Source organism: Oncorhynchus tshawytscha, linkage group LG14 (assembly GCF_018296145.1).
Source record: "Oncorhynchus tshawytscha isolate Ot180627B linkage group LG14, Otsh_v2.0, whole genome shotgun sequence".
NCBI lineage: Eukaryota > Metazoa > Chordata > Actinopteri > Salmoniformes > Salmonidae > Oncorhynchus > Oncorhynchus tshawytscha.
The window spans coordinates 41,037,665-41,057,147 of record NC_056442.1 but is presented as its reverse complement, the minus strand read 5'-3'; the positions used below and the strand labels follow the sequence as shown (position 1 = coordinate 41,057,147).

The window sequence follows — 19,483 nt, the reverse complement described above, 5'->3', positions numbered from 1 at the left end:
AATGTCATAGCAACTTGTTTGGGACAACCACGCACACATTTCCCACATTTCTCTCTCATCCTTCTCTCCTTACTTTATCTCTGGCACACATACCTCCCTGTCTCAGTCTTCTACCCATCTGTTTCAGGTCTCCTTCCATCCTCTTTCTCATTCCTCTCTCCATCTCTCTCTCTCTGTGTCCAGGCTGTACCAGTGAAGCTGTCCCTGGATGCTTTGCTGCAGATGTCCAGTTGTCAGGTGCAGGACACCATGAGACAGCTGGGCTCTGAACCAGAGGAGTGCTCCCGACTCACTGCTGCCCTCTCCTGCCTAAAGAGTGCCAGTGAGACATGTTTTCTGTAATTAATAACAGTGCTTATTGATGCTGTGTGCTCTGTAGTTTAGTACTGTTTGTAACTCTAACTTCTGACTTCTGCTTTAGGTGGGGACATCAGAGAAGACCCAGGAACCTGGATATCAGAGCCGCCCCGCCGTGACAGTAACACCTTACCTCCTCCGGACCGTCGCCCCTCCACCCCCGCCACACTACCCCGTGGCTCCATCCTCAGTCCGCATACCCACGCCCGTTCTGTCTCTGTGACTGTCGTACCCTGTGTGGACGATAAGGGGCATCAAGTCTACACAGGAGGCATGTCGGATGCTTTCCCCTCCTCGCCACTGCTCTTCTCCAATTCCCCTCCCTCCAAGAGACGCGCCAAGCACCCTCCACGCATGTCCCCCTCCCGAAAATTGCTGCAACTCCCCTTCAATATCACCCTCACACGCAGCAAGAGCCACGAGTCACAGCTGGCCAACCGCATAGAAGAGCCAGTGCCCAACAACAAGTGGGTGTTTCTCTATTATGTCGTCTTTAATTAAATTAATTAAGGCAGCCATTTTGTTGTGTTCCTTTGTTGATTGAACTAGCTATTTTGTGTTTTCTTTTATTGACTATAAGCGACAATTTTCATAGCAAGTGTGGGTGTTTGAGTTAAAACCTATGGAATGAGTTGGTTTCTCTGTGAATGATGTGTCTGTTCTCTGAGTGACCCACACAGCTAGCCCTCTCTTTGTTCTGCAGGGGTGGGAAGAAGAACAAGCTGCTCCTGAATGTGCACATTAACAGTAGCAGTGGGAACGGGTGTGAAGACTCCACCCGGACCTCTGGCCCAGCCACCGCCCCCTACACCCTCCCAGGAACCCCTACGCTGCTGGAGCGTGAGTCCTGATGCCCCAGTGGAACCTGGGAACTCTGCCTTTCTGTTTCCCTCTCTACTTGATTGGAACTACATCACTTTTCTCCTTTTTCTTTCTCCCACTCTTTGTTTCTCTCCCTCTTCCTCCGCCTCCAACTTTCTAGCTCCTGTCCTCTGTTCCCCTTTCTGTCTAGTTCCTCTCACACTCCCTCCCGCTCTCTCTCATTCCCTTCCAGATAACCTAGCATTGCACCGGGGGTCTCCACAGATGATGAGGAGGGATATCGGCCTCTCTGTAACACACAGGTAGGACACATCATCAAGACCTATGTCACACCATACTTACGTATCTATCGTTTAAGCCCTAGAGGCCCTCAGGGTCTTAGTGGAGTTTGTGATGGGACTGTGAAAAAATACATCCCGGTTTTGAGCTCAGCATTCTACCTTGGCACAGACCACAAACATTTCTTACATCGGTCTGGTGAGAATGGCGTCTCAAGAACCTGAGAATTTGAGTTATGCAGACACTCAGCCAGACCCGTGTTTATCTGACTGGAAAGTGTATATTCATTCATTTTTATATTGCATGAAAGTTCTGGGAAAATAAATAACAGATTCCAATGAAAACCATTTCGGATATGACAGAATTCCAACACACTTCTCTTGAACATCCCAGTTTGTCCACTACCCAGTAGGAAACTCCAACATTAGAAGCTGTGATATAACTGAAATATATTCATGCTTTGCTCTCTCTCCTTCTAAGGTTTTCAACCAAATCCTGGCTCTCACAGACATGCCAGGTGTGTCAGAAGAACATGATGTTTGGTGTTAAATGCAAACACTGCAAGTAAGAAGAAACCTTCCATACATCGCCGCTTTCATTTGTTCACAAGTCATTCTTTACTCCTCTGCGAACTACTCTCTCCTCTGCTTCCAGGTTAAAGTGCCATAACAAATGTACCAAAGAAGCCCTTCCCTGCAGGATATCTTTTCTCCCACGTAAGACCTGGTCCATTCCTTCATACAAAACGGCAAAAAATGCACACTGTAATGATCCTTTTCCCGGTACATCCCAAGAATGTCAATTTAGTACTGAGTCATTGTTCCCTATATTTCAGTCCCGCAAATCCGCCGGGCAGAATCCGTACCGTCAGATATCAATAATCAAATTGACCGTACGGCAGTGTTACCAATCCAGTTTGGCACTTTACCTAAGGTGCTAACCAAAAAGGTAGAAAAAAATGTTTTAGCATACGTGTGTATGTGTATTAATAGTAATGTCACCATACATGGAACCTCTAATTTGTCCTGAACCTTAATTTATGAAACCTTTCTGTTGAAAACCCTCTCTTTCAGGACAACCCTCCCATGCTGAGCCAGATGGATTCCAGCAGTAACCCTTCCTCCACCACTTCCTCTACGCCCTCCTCGCCCACCCCCTTCCAGCAGAGCAACCCCCCCAGCATCAACGCCACACCGCCCCCCAACTCCTCGCCCGGCCCCCAAGGGCCCCGAGACAGCCACTTCCACTTCCCAGGTCGGCCCCTCACAATGACAGGCCCAATCACGCTCTAGATTCCTACTCTGTTCCACAAACATGAAACTCCAAAGCTACAGTACTCCAGTATCTCTCACAGGCCCCCACCCCAAAGACTCTAGATTCCTAATCTGTTCCACAAACATGTAACTCCAAAGCAACAGTACTCCAGTATCTCTCACAGGCCCCCACCCCAAAGACTCTAGATTCCTAATCTGTTCCACAAACATGTAACTCCAAAGCTACAGTACTCCAGTATCTCTCACAGGCCCCCACCCCAAAGACTCTAGATTCCTACTCTGTTCCACAAACATGTAACTCCAAAGCTCCAGTACTCCAGTATCTCTCACAGGCCCCCACCCCAAAGACTCTAGATTCCTATTCTGTTCCACAAACATGTAACTCCAAAGCTACAGTACTCCAGTATCTCTCACAGGCCCCCACCCCAAAGACTCTAGATTCCTAATCTGTTCCACAAACATGTAACTCCAAAGTTACAGTACTCCAGTATCTCTCACAGGCCCCCACCCCAAAGACTCTAGATCCCTACTCTGTTCCACAAACATGTAACTCCAAAGCTACAGTACTCCAGTATCTCTCACAGGCCCCCACCCCAAAGACTCTAGATTCCTACTCTGTTCCACAAACATGTAACTCCAAAGCTACAGTACTCCAGTATCTCTCACAGGCCCCCACCCCAAAGAATCTAGATTCCTACTCTGTTCCACAAACATGTAACTCCAAAGCAACAGTACTCCAGTATCTCTCACAGGCCCCCACCCCAAAGACTCTAGATTCCTAATCTGTTCCACAAACATGTAACTCCAAAGTTACAGTACTCCAGTATCTCTCACAGGCCCCCACCCCAAAGACTCTAGATTCCTAATCTGTTCCACAAACATGTAACTCCAAAGCTACAGTACTCCAGTATCTCTCACAGGCCCCCACCCCAAAGACTCTAGATTCCTACTCTGTTCTTCTAACTCACAACACTGAACTCCAAATCCACCCTAAACCAGTAATAGAACATCTCTAATCATACTCCAATTCATAATCACACTTAATTTGCTCTATTACCACTAATCATATCCTATTATAACATTTCCTTAACTGCTTGTGGCTTATCTAACCTTGTCTAACCCAAACATATCGCTCTCTCCTCTCCATTTTCCTCTGGTGGTTGTTTCTCATCTTGTCCTTTAGCTGGCTGTTATTTACAACCTAGACAACAGTTTATTTTCCCTGGTGAGTTAACACTGAGTTAATACCGCTCCCTCAATGTGTGTCCTGTAGTCCCGCCCAACTCGTAAAATACCATCCCCTTTTCATGTGTTGTCATCTGCCACTGTCCTTTATGACAAGCTTTTAGCAAAGCCATAATATTACATGCTGATAGCTTTGGCTTTTACAGTGCATGGCTGCTCTCTGGTGGACAAAAAGGTGAACTGACTGAATGCTGCTTGGCGCTGTGTATGGTCGGACAGAGTTAGAGGCAGCCATCACAATTTAGAGGATGCATGCTCTGAAGTGAAGTGAAGACAGATAGGGTTAGTTAAATAATAGTTTTACTATGAATCAGATATTTGTGTTCTTCTGCTCAACATCCTCATTGTCCCACACACAGATGTTTCCTCTTCACCATATCCTGTTGGACTACACTCTGAAGGCTACCATGACACTGGGTAAGAGGCAACAGCTTAGAGTCCGAGTAAAGACCATTTAAAATATTGTGGTTTTTCACCCACATTGTCTACTGTAAGTCCCACCATAATTTACCATAGTTTCTACTAGACAGGGTTACGTTAAAATTAGGAACCGCTGTTTATGGTGATGTTTGTCCCCACAGAGACACACAGCAACTGGCACAATCAGAACCTCCATGTCAAGGACAGGAATGTGGAGCGGTGAGTACTCAAAATGGTGGCAGAAATAATAATAATAAATCATTTATTAATTACATTTGTAAAGCACTTTTCATTATACAATAATCTCAAAGTGCATAAGATTAAATAGAAATAAACTAGTTCAAAAACAAATATGTACTGTGTGTCTAACCAAATCATAACAGCAACAATCAAAGTGTAGGAGGAAGGGTAGGACAGATGATAGGACAGATGATAGAAAAGAACATTAAGGCCTGCTTTAAAACCCAAACAGTCTGAACATTATCAGGGAGGGAGTTCCATAGGTGTGGTGTTTGGGAGGAAAAGGCACGGTCCCCCATTGTGCGGAGCCTGGTCCTGACGGCATGGAGGAGTTTAACGTGGCTTGAACGTAGGGGGCGTGGAGGTTCATGGGGGAGAATTGGTCTGACAGGTAGGTGGGTCAGATGCCATTCAAGGTTTTTCAGATGAAGTGGAGAATATTATAGTCAATTATTTGAGGAACAGGTGGAGCTCAGCAAGAATGGGGGGGGGGGTGTGGGCAGACTTTTTAGTTTATGTCAAGAACTGCGTTCCCATGATCAATTCTGGAGAAAATACATACATGGATTAGCTTTTCTGCGTCAGATGTTGTGAGAGAGGGTCTTAGGCGGGAGATGTTCTTCAGGTGAAAGAATGGCGTTTAACAGACTAATGTGGGCATTGAAGGAGAGAGCAGGGTCAAATTTCACACCCAAATTAGTGATGACTGATGAGAGTGGGATGATGTGGCTGTCTATGGCAGGGAGGAAGCTGCATGGCGAATGCTGTAGGGCGGATGATGCAGGAGTTGATCTGCTGGGGGCTGTCTATCAATATTGCCTTTGTTTTGCTGCTGTTGAGTTGGAAGGAGTAGTTCTGCTTTTAAGATTTGACCTCTTCCAGACAGTTGGACAAAGTTGACAGAGCAGATGTTGAGTCAGGCTTTGTCTGCGTAGCAGTGCAATTGGACACTGTGCTGTCTGAAGATCTGGCCAAGTGGGAGCATGTAGAGCAGGAAGAAGATAGGTGCTAACACCAACCCTTGTGGGACACTGCAGGCTATGGCGGACTCCTCTGATCTTGCCTCACTGAGGGTGAAATTCTGCTTGCGGTTAGAGTGGTAGGAGTTAAACCAGTTTAGTGCAGTCCCACAGATTGGTAATGTGCCCTCTGAGGCGCTCCAGTAGAATGGCGTGATCTACTGTGTCAAAAGCAGCACTGAGGTCCAGAAGAATCAAGATGGTGGGAGATCCTGTATCTGCAGACATGAGCAGGTCATTTATAACCTTCACCAGGGCTGTCTCAGTACTGTGCAAGGACCTAAAGCCAGACTGGTGAGCTTCATAAAGCTGGTTAGCACTGATGTGTGAGTGAAGCTGAGTTGCCACTATCTTTTCCAGGACTTTAGATAAAAATGGGAGGTTGGAAATAGGCCTGTAGTTTGAGATGAGGTCTTGGTTTCTTGAGCAAGGGGGTGATGACAGCAATGTTGAACACCTGCCCAGTGTGGAGATAATTGTTGAACAGGTTGAAAGCAGCTGAGCATGTTTTGAACATTGACGTTACAATGGGGTCATGGGGGCCACCTGTAGTCTTCATTTTTTAGATATGGGTGGTGGGGTAGGAGCTAGAGTGGGGTTGAGGTTGGAGGATACAATGTTCTGTCCAATGGTGTTGATTTTAGCCTTGAAGAACTCAACAAATTGGTTGCATTCTTCGGTAGTTGCTGAGGAAGTGAAATAGAAGACGGTTCCATGTTTTGCAATGGGGAAATCACCCAGCAGCATTTACCTGATCAAGTGAGAGTTCTCTAGTCGAGTTGATTATGTGGTGCAATGATACTGATACGATCATTTTACCATATAGAAAAATGAACAAAAAGCTGGTTCTCTATTTCTCTAAGGAGATGTCGCCGGAGGAGATGGCTGACGTTCTTTTATGGTCCCCTAACCAGTTGTGTTATTGTGTGTGTTTTGTCTAATTATTTGTAACTTGTTTTGTACATAATGTTTCTGCCACCGTCTCTTATAACCGAAATGAGCTTCTAAATATCAGGCCAGCGATTACTCACCCCATACTGGAAGAAGATTTTTTCTCCAGACACCCGACAAGGCCCTCATCCCCTTCATTTGCAGGAGAAAGAGATGGAGAAATCGGGGACGTAGGTCTGGGTGCTTGTAAGGATCCGACAGCGAGTGGGTAATCTGCCTTTACCATCGGTCCTATTAGTACAATTATTGGATAAAATGATAGACAAACTATGAGCACGTATATCCTACCGTTTTCAAGGAGTGGGACTCTAACCCAGAAGCTTATAAGAAATCCCGCTATGCCTTCCGACAAACCATCAAACAATCAAAGCGTCAATACAGGACTAAGATTGAATCGTCCTACACCGGCTCGGACGCTCGTCGGATGTGGTAGGGCTTGCAAACTATTACAGACTACAAAGGGACGCACAGCCGCGAGCTGCCCAGTGACACGAGCCTACCAGACAAGCTAAACTACTTCTATGATTGCTTCGAGGCAAGTAACACTGAAATATTCATGAGAGAATCAGCTATTCCGGACGACTGTGTGATCACGCTCTCCGTAGCCGGTGTGAGTAAGACCTTTAAACAGGTCAACATTCACAAGGCCGCAGAGCCAGACGGATTACCAGGATGTGTACTCTGAGCATGCGCTGAACAACTGGCAAGTCTCTTCTGACATTTTCAACCTTTCCCTGTCTGAGTCTGTAATACTAACATGTTTCAAGCAGGCCACCATAGTTCCTGTGCCCAAGAACACTAAGGTGACCTGCCTAAATGACTACCGACCTGTAGCACTCACGTCTGTAGCCATGAAGTGCTTTAAAAGGCTGGTCATGGCTCACATCAACACCATTATCCCAGAAACCCTAGACCCACTCCAATTTGCATACCGTCTCAACAGATCCACAGATGATGCAATCTCTATTGCAATCCACACTGCCTTTCCCACCTGGACAAAAGGAACACCTATGAGAATGCTATTCATTGACTAAATCTCAGTGTTCAACACCATAGTGCCCTCCAAGCTCCACTAAGCTAAGGACCCTGGGACTAAACACCTCCCTCTGCAACTGGATCCTGGACTTCTTCACGGGCCGCCCCCAGGTGGTAACCCCAGGTGGTAAGTGTAGGTAACAACACATCCGCCACGCTGATCCTCAACATGGGGGCCCCTCAGGGGTGCGTGGAGCAGGTTGAGTAGTGGAGCAGGTTGAGTAGTGGAGCAGGTTGAGTAGTGGAGCAGGTTGAGAGCTTCAAGTTGCTTGGTGTCCACATCACCAACAAACTAACATGGTCCAAACACACCAAGACAGTCGTGAAGAGGGCGGCAGGGTAGCCTAGTGGTTAGAGCGTTGGACTAGTAACCGAAAGGTTGCAAGTTCGAATCCCCGAGCTGACAAGGTACAAATCTGTCGTTCTGCCCCTGAACAGGCAGTTAACCCACTGTTTCTAGGCCGTCATTGAAAATAAGAATTTGTTCTTAACTGACTTGCCTAGTAAAATAAAGGTAAAAATTAAAAAAGAGGGCTAGACAAAGCCTTTTCCCCCTCAGGAGACTGAAAAGATTTTCTATTAGTCCTCAGATCCTCAAAGTTATACAGCTGCACCATCGAGAGCATCCTGACTGGTTGCAATCACTGCCTGGTTTGGCAACTGCTCTGTCTATGACCGCAAGGCACGACAGAGGGTAGTGCGTTCGGCCCAGGACATCACTGGGGCCAAGCTTCCTGCCATCCAGGACCTCTATAGGACCTCGCTGTGTCAGACGAAGGCCCCTAGTCATAGACTGTTCTCTCTGCTACCATACGGCAAGCGGTATCGGAGCACCAAGTCTAGATCCAAAAGACTTAACAGCTTCTACCCCCAAGCAATAAGACTCCTGAACAACTAATCAAATGGTTCCCAGATTTTTGCATTGCCCCCCCCCTCCCCCAATCCCCTTTTTACGCTCTGTACCGGTACCCTCCGTATATAGCTATTGTTATTTTACTGCTGCTCTTTAATTATTTGTAACTTTTATTTTTTATTTAACACGTATTTTTCTTAGAACTGCATTGTTGGTTAAGGGCTTGTGAGTGAGCATTTCGCTGTGACAAATACATTTTATTTTATTTGGGTTTCAGTTTTTATTCCAATCTCTCTAACTGTGCTGTTGTGAGCAAATAAACCAGCAAAAAAAATCGAACAGACTTCTGAAACTGATTTCCAGAAATCTCAATCTGCAATTGATTGAATATCCCCCTGATTGCATGTTTTGTTCGGGTTGACATGACACAATTTGTGCATGCTTTGTCTCTGTGTATTCAGGAAGAGGAGGAATACCCAGGGGATGAGGGAAATGGTAGCAAGGAGGGCAGTGAGAAGGGCCACTCAAACGGAGAGTGTGATGGGGACGAGATAGAGGACCTGCCCAGCTACCGGGGCCGACTGGCCGGTGGCCAATGGAGGGGGCCCATCTCCCGTAAGGCCAGCCAGACCAGTGTATATCTGCAGGAGTGGGACATCCCCTATGAGCAGCTGGAGCTGGGGGAGCTCATTGGCAAGGTGAATGACTCCAGCTTTACATGGTGGTAATTATGCACTCAGCGGTCAGTTTATTAGGTACACCTACTCGTTCATGAAAATGGTTTGCTCCTACAGACAGTGAGTCATGTTACCATGGCTTGCTTATATAATACAGGCAGACAGGCATGGAGGCATTAGGTTTCTGTTGGATTGAAAGTTAGAATGGGCAAACCGAGTGACTAAAGTGTCTTTGAGCGCGGTATGACCATCGGTGCCAGGCGCGTTGGTTCTAATATCTCAGAAATGGCCGGCCTCCTGGGGTTTTCACGTAAAACAGTGTCTAGGGTTTACCAAGAATGGTGGGACAAACAAAAAGCATCCAGTCAGTGGCAGTCCTGTGGACAAATACAGCTCGTTGATGAGAGAGGGCGAAGGAGAATGTCAAGAATCGTGCAAGCTACAACAGTGGTGTGCAGAACAGCATCTTGGAAAGCACAACTCGTTGGTCCTTGCCATGGATGGGCTATTACAGCAGACGACCACACCGAATTCCAGTCTTATCAGCTAAAAAGAAGAAGAAGAGGTTCTAGTGTGCACGTGATCACCAACACTGGACAATTGAGGAGTGGAAAAACATTGCCTGGTCCGACGAATCCCGGTTCCTGTTGTGTCATGCTGAGTCCAAGGCCCCATCCTGCCTGGTGTCAACGGTACAGGCTGATGGCAGTGGTGTAATGGTGTGGGGAATGTTTTCCTGGTGCATGTTAGGTCCTATGCTACCAATTTTGCAATGTTGGAACACCACAGCGTCTGAACATTGTGGCATCCCTCCATGGCTACAGAGGTGTCTGACCCGGTACTAGATGAGTGTACCTAATAAACTGGTCAATAAGTGTATATGACAACAGCTGTATCTACACAGAGGTGGGGTTGTAAGGGCTCATATTCAAAGTCAATTGGTATCTGCATGTCTCCTTTAAAAAAAGGCCAATGGACTAAATTAGAGTTCCTTGAATGGGAACAGAAAAAAAAAGCTAATAACACAAGTACCCATACATACTTCCCTATTCCAGGGCCGTTGGGGGAAGGTTCATAAGGGGCGCTGGCATGGAGAGGTGGCCATTCGGCTGCTGGAGATAGATGGTAATAACCAGGACCACCTGAAGCTGTTTAAGAAGGAAGTGATGAACTACAGACAGACCCGCCACGAGAACGTGGTCCTCTTCATGGGGGCCTGCATGGCCCCGCCACACCTCGCCATCATCACCAGGTTAGGGGGAGGGAGTGGGAAAGGGAGGTGGGGATGGTAAGGGAGTTGAGCAGGGAAAAGCTGGAACCCTTGAATCAATCTATGAGAAGTATTACATGTGTCTTGGTTTAACAAATGAGGAAACCAGGAAAGGCTTTGTTTTGACATTTCCTCTGGTTTTCTCTCAGTTTCTGCAAAGGTCGGACACTATTCTCTGTTGTAAGAGATGCCAAGAACACGCTAGACATCAACAAGACAAGGCAGATCGCTCAGGAAATTGTTAAGGTGTGGTACTACTCAACTTCTCTTGAATTGAAGGTCAATTGTAAGCAGCCTACTCTTCCTTTCACTGAAATGACTAAACTCTGACCTCTCCCTCAGGGTATGGGCTACCTTCACGCTAAAGGAATCGTTCACAAGGACCTGAAGTCCAAGAATGTGTTCTATGACACAAACAAAGTGGTAATCACAGACTTTGGCCTTTTTGGAATGTCCGGAGTGGTACAAGAGTACCACAAGAGGTAAGCAAAAAAAAATGTTGTCAAAAGTTAAACACACTAGCCTCCCAAGTGGCGCAGCTGTCTAAGGCGCTGCATCGCAGTGCCAGCCACGACCGGGTTAGGGCAGGGTTTGGCCAGCTGGGATGTCCTTGTCCCATCGCGCTCTAGCGACTCCAGTGGCGGGCCGGGCGCATGCACGCTGATGCGGTTGCCAGGTGTACTGTGTTTCCTCCGACACATTGGTGTGGCAGGCTTCCGGGTTAAGCAGGCCTTGTGTCAAGAAGTAGTGCGGCTTGGTTGGGTTGTGTTGGGTTTCAGGGGACGCATGGCTCTCGACCTTCGCCTCTCCTTAGTCCATACGGGAGTTGCAGCGATGTGACAAGACTGTAACTACCAATTGGATATGACAAAATTGGGGAGAAGAGGGGGTACTATATATATATATATATATAAAATTTAAACACACTAAGGAGTATACTTCTACACCTTTTCAGTCCAGATGAAGGATCAAAAATGTATGTTTGTCCATCTGTGGGTGTCTGTGTGCGTGTCCAGGCAAGAGAACGAGCTGAGGCTCCCTCATGGCTGGATCTACTACCTGGCCCCTGAGATCGTCCGCAGGATGGGCACTGGGAACCATGAGGACCGCCTGCCTTTCTCCAATGCTGCAGACGTCTATGCATTTGGGTACACACAACTTCATCTCATCTTACATCCTGCCATAATAATGATACTGCATTTATACTGAACAAAAATATAGATGCAACCTGTTGGTCCCGTGTTTCATGAGCTGAAATAAAAGATCCCAGACATTTTTCATACCCACAAAAAGCTTATTTCTCTCAAATTTTGAGCACAAATGTGTTTACATCCCTGTTCGTGAGCCTTTTTCTGCCAAAATAATCCATCCACCTGACAGGTGTGGCATATCAATAAGCTGATTAAACAGCATGATCATTACACAGGTGCACCTTGTGCTGGGGACAATAAAATGCCACTCTAAAATGTGCAGTTTTGTCACACAACCCAATGCCACAGATGCCTGAAGTTTTGAGTGAGCGTGCCATTGGCATGCTGACTGCAGGAATGTCCAACAGATCTGTTGCCAGAGAATGTAATGTTCTTTTCTGTACCATAAGCCACCTCCAACGTCATTTTAGATAATTTGGCAGTGCATCCAACCGGCCTCACAGCTGTGGAACTGTAACCACGCCAGCCCAGGACCTCCACATCCTTCTTCTTTACCTGTGGGATCATCTGATAGGGGGGATGCTGAGGAGTATTTCTGTCTGTATCATTGAAATTGTTGCATGTTGCATTTATATTTTTGTACAGTATACTTAAATATAGGACATCTGAATGTTTTAAAAAGAAAATGTGGGCGATACATACATAAATATGCTGAAATGTGGCTCCCCATGAAATGAATGTGTGAGTAGGTGTATGCTGTTTGTATACAGGGTTAGGACTCAGGTGCTAACCATACAGTATATTTCAATCCCTAGCACCATTTGGTATGAGCTGCAGGCCCGTGGCTGGCCACTCACCAACCAGCCGGCAGAGGCCACCATCTGGCAGGTGGGCAGTGGAGAGGGCATAAAGAAGGTCTTGGCAAAGGTCAGCCTGGGCAAGGAGGTTACGGTAAGGTCAAAGAGCAGTGTGATGTCCTCTGGGAAGCTTAGTGTACTGTATTGACATAATAAACCAAACAATATTATTCTCCGTGTGCGAGTGATATAAAACAGACTGACATTGCACTACCAGAGCCAAAACATTTGGATGGATTATCATCTACTGTACATTGTGTTTATAGCCATAAGGATGGATGTGGGATTAGATAAATACCCCCTCCCTCCTCTCCTGTAGGAGATACTGTCTGCCTGTTGGTCCTTCAAGCTGGAAGAGCGTCCCTCCTTCACCCAGCTGACTGACATGCTGGAGAAGCTGCCGAAGCTCAACCGCAGGCTTTCCCACCCAGGACACTTCTGGAAGTCAGCCGAGTATGTATCCTAAAGACCAGGATCCCTTTTGAGATATACTGAATATACTCACTGTGAGGGGGAAAAAGTATTTGATCCCCTGCTGATTTTGTACGTTTGACCACGGACAAAGAAATGATCTGTCTATCATTTTAATGGTAGGTTTATTTGAACAGTGAGAGACAGAATAACAACAAAAAAAATCCAGAAAAACACATGTCAAGAATGTTACAAATTGATTTGCATTTTAATGAGGGAAATAAGTATTTGACCCCTCTGCAAAACATGACTTAGTACTTGGTAGCAAATCCCTTGTTGGCAATCACAGAGGTCAGATGTTTCTTGTAGTTGGCCACCAGGTTTGCACACATCTCAGGAGGGATTTTGTCCCACTCCTCTTTGCAGATCTTCTCCAAGTCATTAAGTTTTCGAGGCTGACGTTTGGCAACTCGAACCTTCAGCTCCCTCCACAGATTTTCTATGGGATTAAGGTCTGGAGACTGGCTAGGCCACTCCAGGACCTTAATGCGCTTCTTCTTGAGCCACTCCTTTGTTGCCTTGGCTGTGTGTTTTGGATCATGCTGGAATACCCATCTACGACCCATTTTCAATGCCCTGGCTGAGGGAAGGAGGTTCTCACCCAAGATTTGATGGTCCACCTTCCCTTTGATGCGGTGAAGTTGTCCTGTCCCCTTAGCAGAAAAACACCCCCAAAGCATAATGTTTCCACCTCCATGTTTGACAGTGGGGATGGTGTTCTTGGGGTCATAGGCAGCATTCCTCCTCCTCCAAACACGGCGAGTTGAGTTGATGCCAAAGAGCTCCATTTTGGTCTCATCTGACCACAACACTTTCACCCAGTTGTCCTCTGAATCATTCAGATGTTCATTGGCAAACTTCAGATGGGCATGTACATGTGCTTTCTTGAGCAGGGGGACCTTGCAGGCGCTGTAGGATTTCAGTCCTTCACGGCGTAGTGTGTTAAATTGTTTTCTTGGTGACTATGGTCCCAGCTACCTTGAGATCATTGACAAGATCCTCCCGTGTAGTTCTGGGCTGATTCCTCACCGTTCTCATGATCATTGCAACTCCACGAGGTGAGATCTTGCATGGAGCCCCAGGCTGAGGGAGATTGACAGTTCTTTTGTGTTTCTTCCATTTGCGAATAATCGCACCAACTGTTGTCACCTTCTCACCAAGCTGCTTGGCGATGGTCCTGTAGCCCATTCCACCCTTGTGTAGGTCTACAATCTTGTCCCTGACATCCTTGGAGAGCTCTTTGGTCTTGGCCATGGTGGAGAGTTTGGAATCTGATTGATTGCTTCTGTGGACAGGTGTCTTTTATACAGGTAACAAACTGAGATTAGGAGCACTCCCTTTAAGAGTGTACTCCTAATCTCAGCTCGTTACCTGTATAAAAGACACCTGGGAGCCAGAAATCTTTCTGATTGAGAGGGGGTCAAAAACGTATTTCCCTCATTAAAATGCAAATCAATTTATAACATTTTTGACGTGTTTTTCTGGATCTTTTTGTTGTTATTCTGTCTCTCACTGTTCAAATAAACATACCATTAAAAGTATAGACTGATCATTTCTTTGTCAGTGGGCAAACGTACAAAATCAGCAGGGGATCAAATACTTTTTTCCCTCACTGTGTGTGTATGTGTGTGTGTGTGTATATATATATATATATATATATTCTCATGGCTGGATGTACCTGTTGATCCCTGTCCCTCCAGTGATGTCACATTGGATGGAGCTGGGAGAACAGGAGGTGTTGATATGAGTGTTGGAATAAGAATGTGTTTATGGTGGAGGGGTGTAGCCATCCGACAAACCTGGGCCTACTGTATGTTTTTTTTTTGTAGGACCTTTGATTTAAATAACTAAAATGGATGAATGTGATGCAAATTACCAGCTTTATACAGTGAGAAGAAATGTTGTCTTAAATAGGGAATTTTTGCTAAGAAATCATTTTTAAGTAAAGTTGAACAGGACTAAAGGTTTAATAGCCTGTTGAAACGGTTTGGTTTGTAACTGTTCATTTCAGAGCTGAATGCCTAAATCTGTCCATGTTTTAAAAGAGAGTATACTTTATAATAGCACCACCCCCTACCCCTCTCCCTGTGGGCAGTGATTGGAGGCTTGAGTGTCCCACCTCTCCTGTGTCCCCCTTTCTGTGAATATTTCTGTCATACCTCTCTTGTCATCTCTGTTTGGGTCTCCCTCCCTCTCTTGGGGCTGCTGCTCTCTCCTGGATGACCACTGACTGACTCCACCTGTTCCTGTTCCACTTCACTCACTCACCCTCCCTCCCTTCCTCTCGCTCTTCCTCTCTCCCTCCCTCTCGCTCTTCCTTTCTGGGCGCTGCTGCTCTCTCCTGGATGACCACTGACTGACACCACCTGTTCCTGCTCCACTTCACTCACTCACCCTCCCTCACTCTCGCTCTTCCTCTCTCCCTCCCTCTCGCTCTTCCTCTCTCGCACCTTCCTGTTCTGGGCGCTGCTGCTCTCTCCTGGATGACCACTGACTGACACCACCTGTTCCTGCTCCACTTCACTCACTCACCCTCCCTCACTCTCGCTCTTCCTCTCTCCCTCCCTCTTGCTCTTCCTCTCTGGGCGCTGCTGCTCTCTCCTGGATGACCACTGACTGACTCCACCTGTTCCTGCTCCACTTTACTCACTCACCCTCCCTCACTCTCGCTCTTCCTCTCTCCCTCCCTCTCGCTCTTCCTCTCTGGGGGTGCTGCTCTCTCCTGGATGACCACTGACTGACTCCACCTGTTCCTGCTCCACTTCACTCACTCACCCTCCCTCACTCTCGCTCTTCCTCTCTCCCTCCCTCTCGCTCTTCCTCTCTGGGGGTGCTGCTCTCTCCTGGATGACCACTGACTGACTCCACCTGTTCCTGCTCCACTTCACTCACTCACCCTCCCTCACTCTCGCTCTTCCTCTCTCCCTCCCTCTCGCTCTTCCTCTCTGGGCGCTGCTGCTCTCTCCTGGATGACCACTGACTGACACCACCTGTTCCTGCTCCACTTCACCCTCCCTGTCTCCCTTGGTCCCCTCCACCTCCTCTTTACTTCCACCCCCCTCAAACATCAACTCTTGTTTCCCCATATTATTTTTTCCCTCCTCCACTCCTTGATCTATCCCATTATCTTTCTTCTTCTTCCCTTGCTCTCCGTATGAAGACCCTGGGTTCATCATCATTGCCTGCGGGACCATTGCGGTCAGGGTCTGCAGTCTCGCTGCCCCTACATATACAAATAACACATATCTCAGTTACAACCGGTGCTTATCAACCCATAGGAATAGCCTGTTTGGTATTAGATTCAGAGGAATGGACAACCCAGCAGAATAACTGGTATCACAGCCAATAGTGCGACCAATATATAGAGTCATGTATCTTTGTCAACTTGATAAATGTACCATAATGCACTGCCTGGGTTGTTTGTTAGTTTCTTGTTCTTTGCCTAACTTCAGTTTGTGTATTAACATTTTGGTGCTAGTAGTGGCTAATAAACAGTCTAGTCTAACCACTTGCTTTCTTTCAATTTTCCTCTCTCTTCCTCTTTTTCCTCTATTTCTCGCTCTCTCTCACCCTACAACTTAGGTTGTAGCCTTCAGTATGCAAGACAAAGTAATAATGAGGTTCAATGTAAGATGTTGACTTGCCTCTTGTGCACTCTTTGTGTGCCTGTGTCAGCATGCTTGTTTGGTTGGTTGCTGAATGTAATGTACTGGACAACCACAGATTAACCCTGTGAAAGACTGCAGTGATTGAATGTTAGCAGTGATAACAAAGATAAATGTATCCGATATATAAATATAGATAGAATTGTTTTATTTAATGTACAGATAACATTTATTTTATGTGTACAAAGTTTTTACATTACATTATAGGTACTTCACATCTAATTATGTAGATCTTTAAAACATTTTCCCCTCACAAAACACTGTGTAAACAAAAATTGTACATTACTTAAAGATGGGTTGGTGTTTTTTATGTCATAAGAATGTATATTTTTGTACAGATTGTGGCTACATTCAAGGTGTTTCTGGTTTCCTCAGTGAAAGACGATAAAACTGAACTCACATAATTTGGTTCTGTGTCTTGTTGTGGAATGCTGACAACAGTTTAATGTATGATCAGTTGGATAAAGGTATCTCTTTACATTAAGGATTTAAGCAGCTAAATTACAAGCACACTTTCCACTAGACACCATTTATACAGTTGATTTATCTCCAAGTGTTTGATTTGATTTAAAGGGGTAATCCGGGATTCAAAACGTTGATTGACTTTAAACATGGGTGTCACTGACTCACCAGTTCCCAGGAGAGAGAGGAGGATGCAGAGAACGGACATGTTCATGATGACTGAGACAATGGTGGTCCCAATACACTTCTGCTACTGATATGCAGGATTACATCAAAAAGTGTGTTGTAAAATATACAGTATGTGCAAAATGTCAGTACAAAGTAGTACATGATTATTTCTCTTCTAGCACATTGAGACAAATACAAATAAATGTGAGTCTATTTGTGGCATTATTACTAAAATACCAAAATTATAAAGATTGTCACTGAATCCAGGAGAGACAAATGGAAGTGCCTCCTTATCAGAATGTTCAGATTTCTTATCACTCAAAATGCCCATATATACTGAACAGAAATATAAATGCAACATGCAACAATTTCAATGATTTTACTGAGTTACAGTTCAGTAAATCAGTCAATGAAATAATCTATGGATTTCACATGACTGGGAGCTATGGGTGCAGCCATGTGTGGGCATAGGCCACCCACCTACCGGGGAGCTGGCCCAGCCAATCAGAATTTGATTTTCCCCCCAAAAAGGGCTTTATTACTGACAGAAATACTCCTCAGTTTCATAATCTGTCCAGCTGGCTGGTCTCAGATGACCCTACAGGTGAAGAAGCAGGATGTGAAGGCTGGCGTGGTTACACGTGATCTGCGGTTGTGAGGCCGGTTGGACTTACTGCCAAATTCTCATTGGAAGTGGCTTATGGTAGAGAAATTACATTCAATTATCTGTCAGCAGCTCTGGTGGACATTCCTGCAGTCAGCATGACAATTGCACACTCCCTCAAAACTTGAGACATCTGTGGCATTGTGTTGTGAAAAAACGACACATTTTAGAGTGGCCTATTTTATTGTCCCCAGCAAAAGACGCACCTGTGTAACGATCATGCGGTTTAATCAGCTTCTTGATATGCCACACCTGTCCGGTGGATGGATTGTCTTGGCAAAGGAGAAATGCTCACTAACAAATTTGTGCACAAAGTTTGAGAGAAATAAGCGTTTTGTGCATATGGAACATTTCTGGGATCTTTAATTTCAGCTCATGAAACACAGGACCAATGTTTATATTTTTGTTCAGTGTAAATAGAAATATAGGGAAGTTCTGCTAGAGATATCATCTGCAAGTCATATTCCCTTAGTTTGTTTATGATTTTGCAACACTAGCGATAATGATTTGTAACGTCAATTTTAGGGCATGACCTATGACATTGTTAACCTGTGCAGTATGCAACATTTTATCAGGACACTGGTGTTTGTACACACTTGAGGTGGCCACACTGACAGTAAAACAAGCAACTTTAGCTTCAAATGGTGTTCAGTTTTTGTCTTTCCCCAAAGGAAAAAAATGACATAAAAAAAATCTATGATATGGTAGAAGACCATGTTTTAAAAGGTATCTTACTGCTTGGCTAGAGCAAAAGCCTCCACCCCACTGGCTTTCCAAGCCAGAGTAAGGGTTTACTGTAATGACTAACTTGGATGTGGGGCCCCTTAGTCATCATCCTGTTTGGAATTGATCATGTGGTTCTCAATCATTGAAAGCACTCATGCTGCATTCAAAACCAAGTGGGAAATGACCACATACGACTGGGAAAAATCCACTCGAACAACTCTCCCTCCAACTGTTAATTACTAGTGGCAAACTCATTTATCAGCTCCCACTTCTCCCACATGGTGGCCTCTGACTTCACATACTAAGGAAATTACCTCGATAACAGCATTTGACAGTTAAATGCAACAACAAAACATTATTTATAAAAAGCAATCTATGAATATGGGTTTTGATCACTGTCATTTGTTTGCAAGCATGATAGCTGTATTTTTTGTTTACCCAGCTTGTTGGCCATTATCCAATCAGCGTTTCTCGACTAGTTCAAAGCACTTGAATGCATCCTACTAGTATTTATGACTGTACAATTGGTAAATTCCACCTCCCAATTGCTTACAAAAACAGCATAAAAACAAACACCATTGTTCTGTACTCCTGCCCTCCTCAGTAGGCTAAAGAACAGTTGTAACCTACAGTTAGTTCTTGGGTTGAGGTGGCAATAGGGCAATTAATTCAGATATAGAATAAGAAATGAAAAAGGTTCCATTAGGATGACATTTTCCATGGTGATGTTAGCGTGCAAGGAGACAAACTGACATCTACACACAGCAAACTTTGTCCAACTTTGGCTCATCCTCCCGACAACATCACCTGACTGTGAGTGATTGCTGGTTAATGATTAAAAAAGCATAAGAATATATAGGCGCGCATCGTCTCTTGA

The 19,483-nt window shown here is 45.4% G+C and overlaps 1 protein-coding gene across 5 annotated transcripts in view; it reads left to right on the top strand.

Moving 5' to 3' along the window:
- LOC112267210 (kinase suppressor of Ras 1-like) overlaps positions 1-13,042 on the top strand; it is a 57,834-nt gene extending 44,792 nt beyond the window's left edge. For 4 of the 5 annotated variants that reach the window (XM_042297519.1, XM_042297523.1, XM_042297522.1 and 1 more), the window contains 18 exons: positions 184-322; positions 422-824; positions 1,061-1,197; positions 1,412-1,481; positions 1,939-2,022; positions 2,113-2,174; positions 2,294-2,406; positions 2,532-2,712; positions 3,916-3,957; positions 4,337-4,394; positions 4,559-4,616; positions 8,957-9,193; positions 10,228-10,424; positions 10,592-10,688; positions 10,785-10,924; positions 11,459-11,590; positions 12,409-12,544; positions 12,770-13,042. In XM_042297519.1, the coding sequence (XP_042153453.1) occupies positions 184-322; positions 422-824; positions 1,061-1,197; positions 1,412-1,481; positions 1,939-2,022; positions 2,113-2,174; positions 2,294-2,406; positions 2,532-2,712; positions 3,916-3,957; positions 4,337-4,394; positions 4,559-4,616; positions 8,957-9,193; positions 10,228-10,424; positions 10,592-10,688; positions 10,785-10,924; positions 11,459-11,590; positions 12,409-12,544; positions 12,770-12,916 (2,433 nt within the window). In that variant the 3' untranslated portion in view covers positions 12,917-13,042. The remainder of the gene's footprint in view (positions 1-183; positions 323-421; positions 825-1,060; positions 1,198-1,411; positions 1,482-1,938; positions 2,023-2,112; positions 2,175-2,293; positions 2,407-2,531; positions 2,713-3,915; positions 3,958-4,336; positions 4,395-4,558; positions 4,617-8,956; positions 9,194-10,227; positions 10,425-10,591; positions 10,689-10,784; positions 10,925-11,458; positions 11,591-12,408; positions 12,545-12,769) is intronic. The other variant, XM_042297520.1, reaches the window with a different exon arrangement.
- Positions 13,043-19,483: the final 6,441 nt, after the last annotated feature.